The 13,831-nt window shown below is 36.5% G+C and overlaps 1 protein-coding gene across 8 annotated transcripts in view; it reads right to left on the minus strand.

Moving 5' to 3' along the window:
* The window catches only part of KDM4C (lysine demethylase 4C), a 407,208-nt gene that overhangs the window by 147,178 nt on the left and 246,199 nt on the right, over window positions 1–13,831 (minus strand). For all 8 annotated transcript variants that reach the window (XM_025281534.3, XM_044939894.2, XM_006076447.4 and 5 more), the window contains 3 exons: window positions 10,163–10,344; window positions 8,047–8,260; window positions 6,044–6,120 (listed from right to left, as the gene is read on the minus strand). In XM_025281534.3, coding sequence (XP_025137319.3) covers window positions 6,044–6,120; window positions 8,047–8,260; window positions 10,163–10,344 — 473 coding nt within the window. The remainder of the gene's footprint in view (window positions 1–6,043; window positions 6,121–8,046; window positions 8,261–10,162; window positions 10,345–13,831) is intronic.

Below are 13,831 nucleotides of genomic sequence, written 5' to 3' on the forward strand. Positions count from 1 at the left end.
GTCAAAGCTATGGTTTTTCCATTGGTCATGTATGGAGGTAAGAGTTAGACCATAAAGAAGACTGAGCACCGAAGAATTGATGCTTTTGAACTGTGGTGGTGGAAAGGACCCTTGAGAGTCCCTTGGACAGCAAGGAGATCAAACCAGTCCATCCTAAAGGATATTATTGGATATTCATTGGAAGGACTGATGCTGAAGCTGAAGTTCCAGTACCTTAGCCGCCTGATGCAAAGAGCCAACCCACTGGAAAAGACCCTGATGCTGGGAAAGATTGAGGGCAGGAGGACAAGCAGGTGACAGAGGATGAGATGGTTGGATGGCATCACCAATTCAATGGACATGAGTTTGAGCAAACTCCAAGAGACACTGAAGGACAGGGAAGCCCAGAGTACATCCTGGATAGGGAAGTCCTAATTATATGGGGTGGCAAAGAGTTGGACATGACTAAATGACTAAACTACAACAGCAACCTAGTTTACTATTTCATTATACAGAATTTTTTTAAGGTTTTTTTTTTTTTAACTTTTTCATTTTAAAATGTACCTTTTCATACCATGGCATTATCTATTCAAGAATATGCAACTGTGTATTCTGCTGTATTACATTCAAATAAACATATTTAAACAAATTCTTCTAAATTAAGAGTAAAGGGATATATTGAAATAAAAAGAAATCCAGAAGACAATACATAATGCATAATATGCATTATCCAGAAGATAATGCATATTGCATAATCCAAATAAAATTACAGTAAGGCCTTGAAGTCACTTTTTTTAAAAAATGAAAGTTTCCTTGAGCATATAAAAATTACACTGATCCAGCCAATAATTACCAATGTCACTTCAACTCCTGTACTTTTCTGTAACTCATCACCTTTGACCAGGTTAAGAAGTACAGAAACAAATTTAGATTTCATGAAGGTGCCCAATTCTTAAGGAAAACTAATTAAAGCAAAATGGAAATACAAAACAACACAGAATCAAAGGATTTCCAGGTCAGAAGAGGCCTTAGATAGTTGTCTCTAATCGAACCTTCTCATTACATTGCTTTTAAATCTTCCTCTAATTAAGATTTTAGATTTCAGGTATGTGAGTTACTATGTCTACCCTGCCTTGCCCTGCAAGAATTATATAAGGTAATTTAAAAAGCTCCCTAGTAAGACATAGCACAAAAGACACTGGAAATTTTCACTGACACTGAAAAACAAGAGCACTGGCTTAAAGCTACCATGGACAGAAGACTGACAACTCATGATTTGTCAAAGTCATAAACCTGAGTATGACACAACTTTCCATGATATAAATTACCAATTTTCCCATGCAACTTCCACTCCCATTTACACCACTAAAACAAAACCTCACATTCCCCCTACCTCAAAAGAAACATCTAAATTTCCTGGAGAGAAACAACCACCAAAGAGCTATACTATCCCTAAAGTTTAACCTCTTAACCTGCTTATAGTTTGTTCTTTAGAGTTCAATAATATAAATCTTTTAGAAGATAGCATAGAAAATCCTTCTGTAGTTATTAGCATACTACCTCTTAATACTCTACAGAGTATTAAGCACATGAATTATTACTGTTTAGGATAAAAGTATTCAGATTATCAGTTCAATCCACACATTTAACTAACATCCTCCTTCATAACTAGAAGTGAAGCTCTAACACAGAATTCAGGTATTTCACAGAAATACTCAGAATTAAAAAAAATTTTTCAAAGTAGGAATAAAAAAGAAAATGGTGGGGGGAAAAAACCTTGAAAGAAAGCAATACATATTCAGCATTTTTACAGTGCGAATATTATGTTTTTAATTAGTGGTAACTTACTCACTATAAAATGGAAGCTGATGAACAGATTAGACATAAACTCTAGTAATTTAGGTCAAAAGTAATCAGATACAAATTAATATTCAAAATAACTAGAAACACATTCCAGAATCAGAGTGTTGACATTCAACACCTAAAAACAGAACTTGGTAATGTTTAGAATATGCTCTAAAGTGCTACTATAATGAAGGAGTACAAACTGCTCCAAAATGAATCACATAGTCACAAAAGAGCTGGAAACAAAACAGAGCTGAAAATAAAACATTCTAATAAAGCTGGGTTATAAGCTTAACATTTATTACATAAATGTAACATTTATTACATAAATGCATGTACAGCTTCCACACAGGTCTATTTATCTGAGCAGTACTGAAATACGACAAACAGGCACAGAGCAATGATATTTAATTAGAACTATGAGAGCTATAACCTTATGTCACAAAAGACAGGTATTTGGGGAATTTAACTGTTTCATTTTGTTTCACTTGAATTTGGGCATAGAGCCAGGATTCTATAATCCAAGTTAGGGTGTAATTCAAAATTTGTAAGTTATCTTTTTCTCTACTACATACAGTTAAGGCTGCAATATAGTCTTTTGTTTCTTATTTTAATTGATACAAGTGGATAAAGTAAAAAAAAAAGAATCAAATCAAATCAAATCAAATCAAAAAAAAAGCAAAATCAAATACACTGAGGACTAAACCAAGACTTCGGGAAATGATGAGAATGCTGAAGGTCACAGATAAAGGCTCTGTAAGTTCAGAAATGATCCAACAGTACACCAGGTATTAGGAGTATTATAGAGAAATGAGACAAAGTTCTGGTCTTCAGTTACTGAAAAGCTAGCAGAGCAGTTTGGCCCACATGACTTCCATTCCTTAGAACTGGTAAATAAAAAGACAGCTGGTCTGTGAACACTAATTCCGGCACATCTGCAACTACCAACCCCAACTACCTGTTAATGTATGACTTCAGTTAGTTAGCTAGTTATTCATTTATTTATGGCCTGGATTTGCTGAAATAAACCTTATGATGCCTTTACTTTGAAAGTGTAAATAATTGATACTTACTTATATGATATAGTTACTATTATAGTTTCCCTCTTTTTCTCCTGTTTTATTGAAATATAATTGACTTATTGTATAAGTTTAAGTTGTACAATGTGATAACATGATATATCTCTATATTGAGAAATCATCACCATAATAAGGTTAGTTAACACATCCATCACTTCACATTAAATACCTTTGTTGTGTGTGTGTGTGTGTGTGGTGAGAACATTTAAGATCTACTTTCTTGGCAACTTTCAAGTATCTAATTAAGCACTGTTAACTATAGTCATCATGCCGTACATTACACACTCAGAATGTATTTGTAATTGAAGTGTGTACTCTTTGACACCTTCACTCATTTCCCTCGTTCCCCCAGCCCATGGCAATTACCAAAATATGCTCTGTATCTATGAGCTCAGGTTTGTATTTCTGTTGTTGTTGCTTTGCCTTTTTTTTTTTTAATTCCACATGTAAATGGAAAGCATACAGTGTTTGTATATTTCTGACTTATTCCACTTAGAATAACACCCTCCAGTTTCACCCAAGTTGTAACAAAACAATAGAATTTCCTTTTTTTATGGAGGAATAATAATCATTGTACGTATGTGTGCATGTGTGAATGTGTTTGTGTGTGTGTGTATAGAGACACTTTTTTTTATCCATTTGTCCATCAACAGGTGCTCTTTTTAACCTTTAATTTTTATTTTTTGATCTTTAAAAAATAGAACTATCACATACGATTCCCACACACACCTTATGAAAATAAATATAAGGTGTTTCAGGTACCCTCTTCTTACCTGTAAGATTTTCAAAGCAATAATCATTAAAGGAAATATAATTAACTGAAACAATCACATTTGTTGTATAAACACATATCTCAAGTAAAATATGTTACTGGAGTCATTTGTATTCATGATGAATAAGCCTTACTTTCACAAACTATGTTTAAAACAGAAAATCCCAGGAAACACTTAGTAATCAGAGTTAGTGAACTAAAAGCCAGGATTGAAATATCATTTGACTTCAGCCGCACTGTTAGATTTCTATTAGGTTCTTTTAGAGCTTCCATCCAAAAGGAGATCCAATGCTCCTCTGGAACCTAAAACTGACAGTATTAGATTGGTTCCTAAGAAGACAGGTCTAAGTGTACTTCCCAAATGCAACCATTCCAGCCACAAAACCCAAAGAATCATACTTAAGTGCTTAGTAAAATATAAATATTGCAACACTCAATGCCATACTAAATAAGGATGTTAAAGCCAGAATATATCAGTTACTTCTCTGCAATGCTTAAAATGAAATTCAATTATTTCTCAAGAGAAAAATTTAGAAATAGAGCTTCAAGGACAACATTCACTCAGAATGGATAAACTGAAAAATAATAATAATAATGATAATTGGCCCATTGTGAATTTAGATCATTTCCAATTAGAGCTAAGAAATTATGTAGGTCTGAAAAAAATCCATGCAAAGTTGTATTCAAGAGCTCCTGTCTTTACCGCAAATTAAGAGAGATTTACACGGTGTCAATATTAAAATACAAAAGGCACACTGTATTTTCTCAGGGTACAGAGAGGTTAAGATTAATAGAAATATGCTTTAAATCAGTTGCAGAGAGTGATTAATCTAAGTATTTCCTTCTGAAGACATGCTAAAGGAAAACAACATAATTGCTAAGAAGCAGTCTTGGAATCAGGGTGGCTGACTGAGGCCTAGCCCTGGCACTGCCATGCAAAGGACAATGGTACCTTGGGGTAACAGGACTGCTTGGTGTGTGAGCATGGGAGCCAAGCAGTAACTGCAAATGGAACAGAGAATTCTTCATGCCTTGGTGAACTGAATTAGAGTAGCTCTAAATTCTAAATCTACACTTCAGGGTGAAAGAGGGGACATCATCAACAAAACTGACTCTACAAGACTTTGCTTTGGCTCATATAATAGGAATAGAACCAGCATGGTAAACAAGACCTGAATATATATATTACAGCAGGACTTCCTGGCTGTTTTACAGATGCTGTGCAGTTATACAGTTTTTGTTAATATAATGATCAACCAAATGAAGTATCAAAATGTTATCTGGGCCCACTAATGGAAAGAATTCTTAAGTTGGAGATATTACCTCTAATACCACATAGATCAGATTATCTGGACTATAAAGATGGTCCCTATTTTCCCCTGCTTTCCCCTCACTATCCAAAGTGAATGCCAGCAATAAAATCATACAGAAAGTCACTCTTACAGATGCCTTTAGTTTATAGTTACCATATGTCTATTTCCACACTGAGAGCTAAACATATATAATCATGACATAAATTTTCATCATGCAAAACATGGTCTTTACATTCCGCCTCAGGGTTTTAACTTTGGCTGCAAGGAAATCTAATCCATTGTCATTAGAGATCATTAAGGAATAAAGCAAAGGCTACTATTATAATCAAAACGAAGCTGAGCATCTGTTATGAGATCAAGAATGAGGGATACAGTCTTGAGATCTGACCGGTCTCCACCTTCAACAACGTTCTGATACATCTTGAAAGAGAATTTTTAAGAAAAATTAAGGCAACACATAATCAAACTGTAAAATGAGTGAACTGGTAGATTAATGGAATGGAGTGCAATGCTTGGGTGTAAGCTAAAGTTTCTATAGTATCTTCAGGGAAAACAGTTTAGGTGAAGAGAAATCTGTGTTTCCCAAACAGAGAATAATTTGGTGTTGTAGTTTCTGTCTCAAGTTCACAGCAATGTTTAGCACAGAACACTTTAAAATTTGCTAAAGTATGAATGTATAAATGAATAAACAGGGAAGAGCTCACGCTAGTGGAATAGTTGTGAATGAGAATGGTTTCCTCAGAGGTCCCTAGAGATTCCCATCTTCACTGTCACTCAGAATACTCATTTTCTAGAACTGCAAAACCAAGCTGGCAAAGAACGTGAAGCAGTATTTTGGACATGCTCTAAAAAACTGCTAGCCTCTGTAGGTTCCTGAGCAGAGAGTGATTTCTAGAAATGTATTTAACATTTCCACAGTAGATACAGAGATATTCAGTAGGATGATTTGGAAATAGAAGACTAGAAAAACAGGGAAGGGTGAAACTGCACACAAAAGTACATGTACCACTAGATTTAAACGGACCCACAATGGATGGAATGAATAAGCCACTTACTGCTGTCCATGCATTTCTCTTGCACCGGGCACATAGCCATCCATCACAGATCTCATGAGAAGGGATTCCATAACAACCTACAAAATAATAGTATGGATCCATTAATTAAGCCTTTTGTATTTTGTGAATATGACACATTTTAGCCACTGAATAAATAAAATCAGAGCAACAACCTACCATACCATTTTTGATTCTCACTGCTTAGAACAAAACATAAACAAGGCTGGCTCAGAGACACTTTTGGTTCTCACACCTTATATTAACAGGATATCACTGCCAGGAAGCATGAGAGTAGGCATCTAAACAGTTACCAATGCTCACACTAGTTATCATAAAGAATATCATAAAGAATACTAATGATAATACTTGAATGGGCAATAATAAAATCTCTAAACTTTCAGGTCTAGTCCTTTACTCATATAAAACATATTTCAAAGTAAGCTGCAATTTATGAAGCAAAGTTTGGAGAAGTTTTAAAATGGTACAATAAATAAACTTAAACAAAATATTTCTGAACATAAAATTATATGCATAAAATTAATGTAATTTAAAACTACACTTCAAAAATTACATTTAATTAGCTTTAATTTCAGTGATACGGACAAAGGATACATAATTCACGGTTGGTGATGAAGAGATGTGTTCGATTTTACTTGTCTATTCAGTACCTGCCTGACTCAACAATTTAAAGAGATGGCTGATGATGTAAATACATGATATATGTAGCAATTATATGGCTCCAACAAACATGTGTTACTCTGGCTTCCTGAAAAAAGAGGGCTTTGAAATGAATAGAATTTAAAGAAGTAATTTTTAATATCAAATTTCTATAAAATTTGACTTGGGAAGGGAAAATAACAGAAATGTAATTACCCAAAGAAAAGCCTATAATAGTTAACCAAGATCATAAAATGTTTAGTTCAAGCACATGTTCATAAAATATTATGACTAAGTTGCACAGTTAGTGCATTCTAGAGTCAAGATTAAATCCTAACTTGTTTGTAAAATGATGCTATGCCTCTCATATACATATAACCGTGTAGAGTGAATGTGTGTGTGTGTGTGTGTGTGTGTGTGTATGTACTGAGTGTCTTACAGACTGATGAAGTAAATAAGAAGTTTTATATAATTATATTTCAAACACATGTTCAAATCCTGTGGGGAAGCTGAAAGTATCTAATAAATAAATGCTTGATAGCCAGGCAATTTGAACCTGAATATAAGACTGGTATTACTGTGGGGTAAATACAGAATGTAATACATATATTATAAATCATTCATACCCATTGACAGACTCACACCATACCTAAGAATGTTAATAAAACATGTGACTTGGTAAGAGCTTGAATACTAAAATGCTTTAAAATACAATTGCAATGTATAACTGATCCATTTTATACATTTTAGAGGGTTTAGATGACAGATTAATCTATAAAAATGTATTTGCCATTAACGCAATTATGTGAAAATAGCTAATTGAGACAGGTATAGAGCCTAACAATCTCAGTCCTGGGGGAAAACAACTCGAAGGACTGTTTTCCCCAAAAGGCAATGAAGATCTCCCTACTCTTACAAAGAATAAAATTTTAACTCAGGAATTAAATTTAACAACAATTCCCCAAATCACCAAAAGAATACTCATTCTTTTTAAAACTTACAAAGGAAAATAGTGATGAATCAACATAAGAGACTAAAATTAAGGTTTTATAAACTATATCTTAAGTAAAATTCAAGCATGTGAAAGGAGTCCCATGGTGACTCCACATGGGGACCCCAAAAAAACAAACCATCAGACCTGTTCCCCACTGATACCACATAAAATACAAAAAAGGACGATTATACCTTTCATACTTTCATTAGAAGAAATATGAGAAACAATGATCTAATCATTAATGATGCCAACAGTTCACTGTGATAGATTTGACAGGCTGCAGAGGGGTGAGAAATCAAGACTATGTGAAGCACTAAAAAGCCAGTGATTAATGACTGATAGACTCATTTACTTGCATGAACCCGTACGCGACACTTTGCACAGGAAATCAGAAGGCTTGTTCCATCCTCTTCCAGGAAGGCATTAGGTGGAGAATATTCTATATTTTCTTCACTATAAATAAAACACATCTCTGGAATGAGGGGCTTAGTCTTTCCTCCTGAAGTCACCACTTCATCTAATTTTGTCTCCCATCTAGAATCATTTTCTTCATTGCTGCTATCTGGCTGAAAAACACAATATTTGCAAATGAGCAAAAAATACAGAAAGGAGCTCGAATCACTTGCTTTGGATAGATCCACGAAGAGCTATTTCATTTACTAATTTTCCACTTCTGTATTGTTTCTTCTTGTCCTTGTCCTCCAGCTATCACCTCTGCTCCCCAGATTCCCATCCAGAAGCTAAGCTGAAGGAACAAAAGGAGATTCTATATGTCCACTGTTACAGAAAGGGATGAGCTACTAAAATTATGTTCTTAAAGACAAAGTTCATGAGAAGCAATGATCCTTCTGATGAACTTTTTTTGCTTCTTTATTTGCACTAGGTTAATAGATCTGATTTGATTTACTGAAGAATCTTACCTGGTTACACCTGAAGGAGACTCTTCAAAGACCTCAGTTTTAATTTGTATGACAGTATTTAGAGAGTTTTTGAAGGTTTTTGTCTCATCACAAAGTTTTAAAACAGCAAGACAGAAACAACTAGCAAATGACATCAGATAACAAGGCATAATATGCAAACAAAATTGTCATCTCTCATCAAAATATAAGATATTCATTGTTTATTTGAATATAATTAATGAACTACCTTATCCCAGAAACCTTATGTTAATAAATTTCCCCAAATCTTATAATTTTAGTTGGAATTTTTTTAATCATTAGGGAAATATGCAGGCAGATTATGATACAGAAATAAGAATCAAAACAAAGGTAAATTTTTCAAGAAAACATAGAAATTTACCAATAAATGGGAAATAAAAATACAGTTAATCACTCCCTAATGTCTCATTCAGATGAATGAACTATTTCCTCTATTTACAAAGTTCTGAGAATATGGCACATTATGCATTTTTATGCTCTGAAATGTCTGAACAGAATTACTTCATGTGGAACTTTAAGAGCAATGTGATCTTGAATAGAATATTTCTGATTCTATTAGTGAAAATATAATCCAGAACACAATATTTACATCAATACACTTTATAATATTGTATCTTAAAACAGACCTAGTAGTTCTACCCTTGCTGCTGCTGCTGCTAAGTTGCTTCAGTCATGTCTGACTCTGTGCGACCCCATAGACGGCAGCCCACCAGGCTCCGCCATCCCTGGGATTCTCCAGGCAAGAACACTGGAGTGGGTTGCCATTTCCTTCTCCAATGCATGAAAGTGAAAAGTAAAAGTGAAGTCGCTGTCATGTCTGACTCCATGGACTGCAGTCCACCAAGGCTCCTCCATCCATGGGATTTTCCAGGCAAGAATACTGGAGTGGGGTGCCATTGCCTTCTCTGAGTTCTACCCTTACCAGATTCCTAAAGATCATTTTCTTTGTGTTAGTGCTGAAGAATGTGGCCCTCTGTGATCTAAGATGCTTTGGGCATAATATATATGACATGACATCTGAAAATAATATGATGAATAGCTGGCTGATGGGGATAAACTGGACAATTTGGTTTGCACTGAGTCCTGCTGTGTCTTTTGCATGTTCTACATGGAAAGATGAAGAGACGTATTTCAAATGTGAGCCCAGAGCTGACATTTATATGATTGAGAGTAATATTTTCAAACATAAAGCAGAGACTAGGTCTAAGTTCTCTCTCTGCAAGCTTCTAATATTTTGAAGCTTTAAGGTCTGTGTTTCTTGGTGAAGTGGATAGAAAGAAAGGTTGGAATTAACCATTGAATGAAATAAATTAAGACATTCAAAAATGATAAAGCACTGTTAAAGAAAAGTCTCTCAAGTGGCACGCAGGAATTCTGTTTGATGCTCTATGATGGTCATTAGCTACAGAAGAACTAATGTTTTCTTCACCGTGTGCATACTAACTACAATAATTCACCTGTGTTTTTACAGCCACACAGAAAGTGCTACAGTGAAAAGAAACGTGGGCAGGGGCCCCTCCCGCCAGCTACCTTGTAGTAGGGCATGAGCAGAGCACAAATGGCACAGTGTGGCTCCATTCTGCCCATGGCTGTGTTATACTCTTGCTCGGCCACAAAGTTTGGGGACTTCGTCTGCCAAAGGTGAACCAGAGGCTTTGCCCAAGACTCGGTTTCTTCCACTTCTTCCTCAATCGATGGAACCTCAGGCAACTCTGAAGAGAAAGGGCATGAAAACACAGTGAGCAGGATCAGTTCAGTTCGGTTCAGTTGCTCAGTCGTGTCCGACTCTTTTGCAACCCCATGAACCTCAGCACACCAGGCCTCCCTGTCCATCACCAACTCCCAGAGTCTACCCAAACCCATGTCCATTGAGTCGGTGATGGCATCCAACTATCGCATCCTCTGTCGTCCCCTTCTCCTCCTGCCCTCAATATTTCCCAGCAGCAGGGTCTTTTCCAATGAGTCAGCTCTTCGCATCAGGTGGCCAAAGTACTGGAGTTTCAGCTTTAGCGTCATTCCTTCCAAAGAAATCCCAGGGCTGATCTCCTTCAGAATGGACTGGTTGGATCTCCTTGCAGTCCAAGGGACTCTCTCAAGAGTCTTCTCCAACACCACACTTCAAAAGCATCAATTCTTTGGCACTCAGCTTTCTTTATAGTCCAACTCTTACATGCATACATGACCACAGGAAAAACCATAGCCTTGACTAGACAGCCTTTGTTGACAAAGTAATGTCTCTGCTTTTGAATATGCTGTCTAGGTTGGTCATAACTTTCCTTTCAAGGAGTAAGCGTCTTTTAATTTCATGGCTGCAATCAACATCTGCAGTGATTTTAGAGCCCCAAAAAATAAAGTCAGCCACTGTTTCCCCATCTATTTGCCATGAATGGGACCGGATGCCATGATCTTCGTTTTCTGAATGTTGAGCTTTAAGCCAACTTGTTCACTCTCCTCTTTCACTTTCATCAAGAGACTCTTTAGTTCTTCTTCACTTTCTGACATAAGGGTGGTATCATCTGCATATCTGAGGTTATTGATATTTATCCCGGCAATCTTGATTCCAGCTTGTGTTTCTTCCAGGCCAGCTTTTCTCATGATGTACTCTTCACAGAAGTTAAATATGCAGGGTGACAATATACAGCCTTGACGTACTCCTTTTCCTATTTGGAACCAGTCTGTTGTTCCATGTGCAGTTCCAACTGTTGCTTCCTGACCTGCATACAGGTTTTTCAAGAGGCAGGTCAGGTGGTCTGGTATTCCCATCTCCTTCATAATTTTCCACAGTTTATTGTGATCCACACAGTTAAAGGCTTTGGCATAGTCAATAAAGCAGAAATAGATCTTTTTCTGGAACTCTCTTGCTTTTTCGATGATCCAGCAGATGTTGGCAATTTGACTTGTGAAGTCAAGTGTGCCTTAGGAAGCATCATTACGAACAAAGCTATTGGAGGTGATGGAATTCCAGTTGAGCTATTTCAAATCCTAAAAGATGCTGCTGTGAAAGTGCTACATTCAATATGTCAGCAAATCTGGAAAACTCATCAGTGGCCACACAACTGGAAAAGGTCAGTTTTCATTCCAGTCCCAAAGAAAAGCAATGCCAAAGAATGCTCACACTACCACATAATTGCACTCATCTCACACGCTAGTAAAGTAATGCTCAAAATTCTCCAAGCCAGGCTTCAGCAATACATGAACTGTGAGCAGGGTACTCAGTGAGAAACAATTACCTTGATCATAAAAGACGTACACATTCCAAAGTACCTGTGATATTAATGTGGGAGTGGAAACCAGAAATGAAATTGGCATCCTCCTCATCATTGAGCACTACCTCTGATTTGAGAGCCAGACAAACCAACCCACTTTCCACACCTTCCCTATCCTCACCCCTCCTCTCAGCTCCACAACTTCTTGTTTCTTGTGGTACCCTGATACCTCCCAGGGTAAGAGTTTTAATATGTGCAAGATTATCTTTCAGCTAGCACAGGAATTCACTAGCCACTATCTGCCTTACCAATATTTTTAGTTCCCTGGCCTAATACAGCAGATGATTTAATTTAAAATTATTAATTTTATTTCATTTAATTAACTTTTATTCAAAATTCATGACAAATACCATTTACAGACTGACTATTATGTGCCAAGAAATATAGTACCATTACATGGATATAAAAGACAATACCTAAGCCAAATCTCATTTGTTCAATATGATACCCCAGAGGGTCAAATCTCTTTAAGTATGTGTATCTGTTAACATGATAGGGGCAGAGATCCATTCCACAAAAATGTCATTTTACAAAATTTTATAGAAGGCCAGAAAAATACAAAAAGATATAATAGGTTATGAGAAAAAATTCCTCATGCTTATAGCAGAGGACAGTGTATCAAAACAATGGCAGCAACCACAGCCACATCTAGTACTTAATGTTCACAGCTGTGACACACTCTAAACTTCCTCTCCAGTAGCTGTCTCAGTGCTGCTAATAAATACTGTAAAGCAATGTCTTCAAGTCCCAGAAGGGGTATTCCCATGATCTAAAGAGCTCCTGCCCTTGCCCTGGTGACTTACCTGTGTTAAAAAAAAAAAAAGTCAAAGTGGATTTGCTGAAGTGGAAAAGTAGGAAGGGCTAAATGAGGCTGAAAATAACTCTAAAAACATCAAATGCCAACTGAAGCAAAACGGAACAATCCTGTTCCTGTTTCTGTGGTGGTGGTGGTATTATCCTTATTATTACTATTATACACAATAGAAATGCTTAACGTTCAGTCAGGGACAATGTTTGAAACAAAACATTGCCTACATCTGAAATAAAAGTTATCTGATGTTAAATGTTTCCACCTCTGTTTCCTTATAATATATAACAGCAGATTTACTGTGAAGAGTAAACTTTGACAAATCAAAGATGTGAGTAAAAGTTAACTAGGAACTTGAAATAACATTGCATTTAATGACTAATATACACTAAACATGAGAGCTAAACAAACAAGCAAAATCCTTGGGCTTGAATAACTTGGATTCCACTTATTGGTTCACAATAAATTTATCACATCACTTGTTTTATTATAAAAGACCGAAATTAACAAGATGAATGATGCTCTTATTCATTCAGCTCGACTTGGTTGATATGATGAGTTCTCAAAATAGTTTTAGGGATGAATAAAATTCTATTTAATTCCTAAAAGCCTTGGGAAAATGAACAAGAAGTAGGAGAAAAGAACAATTCTCAACAATGGAGCCAGAAAACAGGAATGTGTGTGCCACGGCCTCTGGCAAGACTTGATCTAGGACAGCCTGACACACCTTGAGCTTGTCCTCAAACCTCAAACTGACCTGGTGGAAGACCCTGCTCCACAGCTGTCCATCTCCCAAATGAGGTCATACTCTGGCCCAAAGAGCATCTGTCTTCTGTTTGGATGCTCTCTGGGCCACAGTATGCAGAGAACACCGTAACTATGGAATCCTGCGAATTAAGAGCTGCCTAGCAATGACGCTATGCAGCCCCCAATACAGGAACTGTCAGTTCAGAGACTTCGTTTTTGTTTGTTTGTTTGTTTAAGGCCACTCCATGAGGCTTGCGGGATCTTAGTTCATCGACCAGGGATTGGACCCAAGGACCCAGGAACCCAGCAGTGAAATCACCAAGTCCTAACCACTGGACCACCAGGGAACTCCTCAGAGACCTAACTTGAAATTCAAAC

This window comes from Bubalus bubalis, chromosome 3 (genome assembly GCF_019923935.1).
Source record: "Bubalus bubalis isolate 160015118507 breed Murrah chromosome 3, NDDB_SH_1, whole genome shotgun sequence".
Classification (NCBI taxonomy): Eukaryota; Metazoa; Chordata; class Mammalia; order Artiodactyla; family Bovidae; genus Bubalus; species Bubalus bubalis.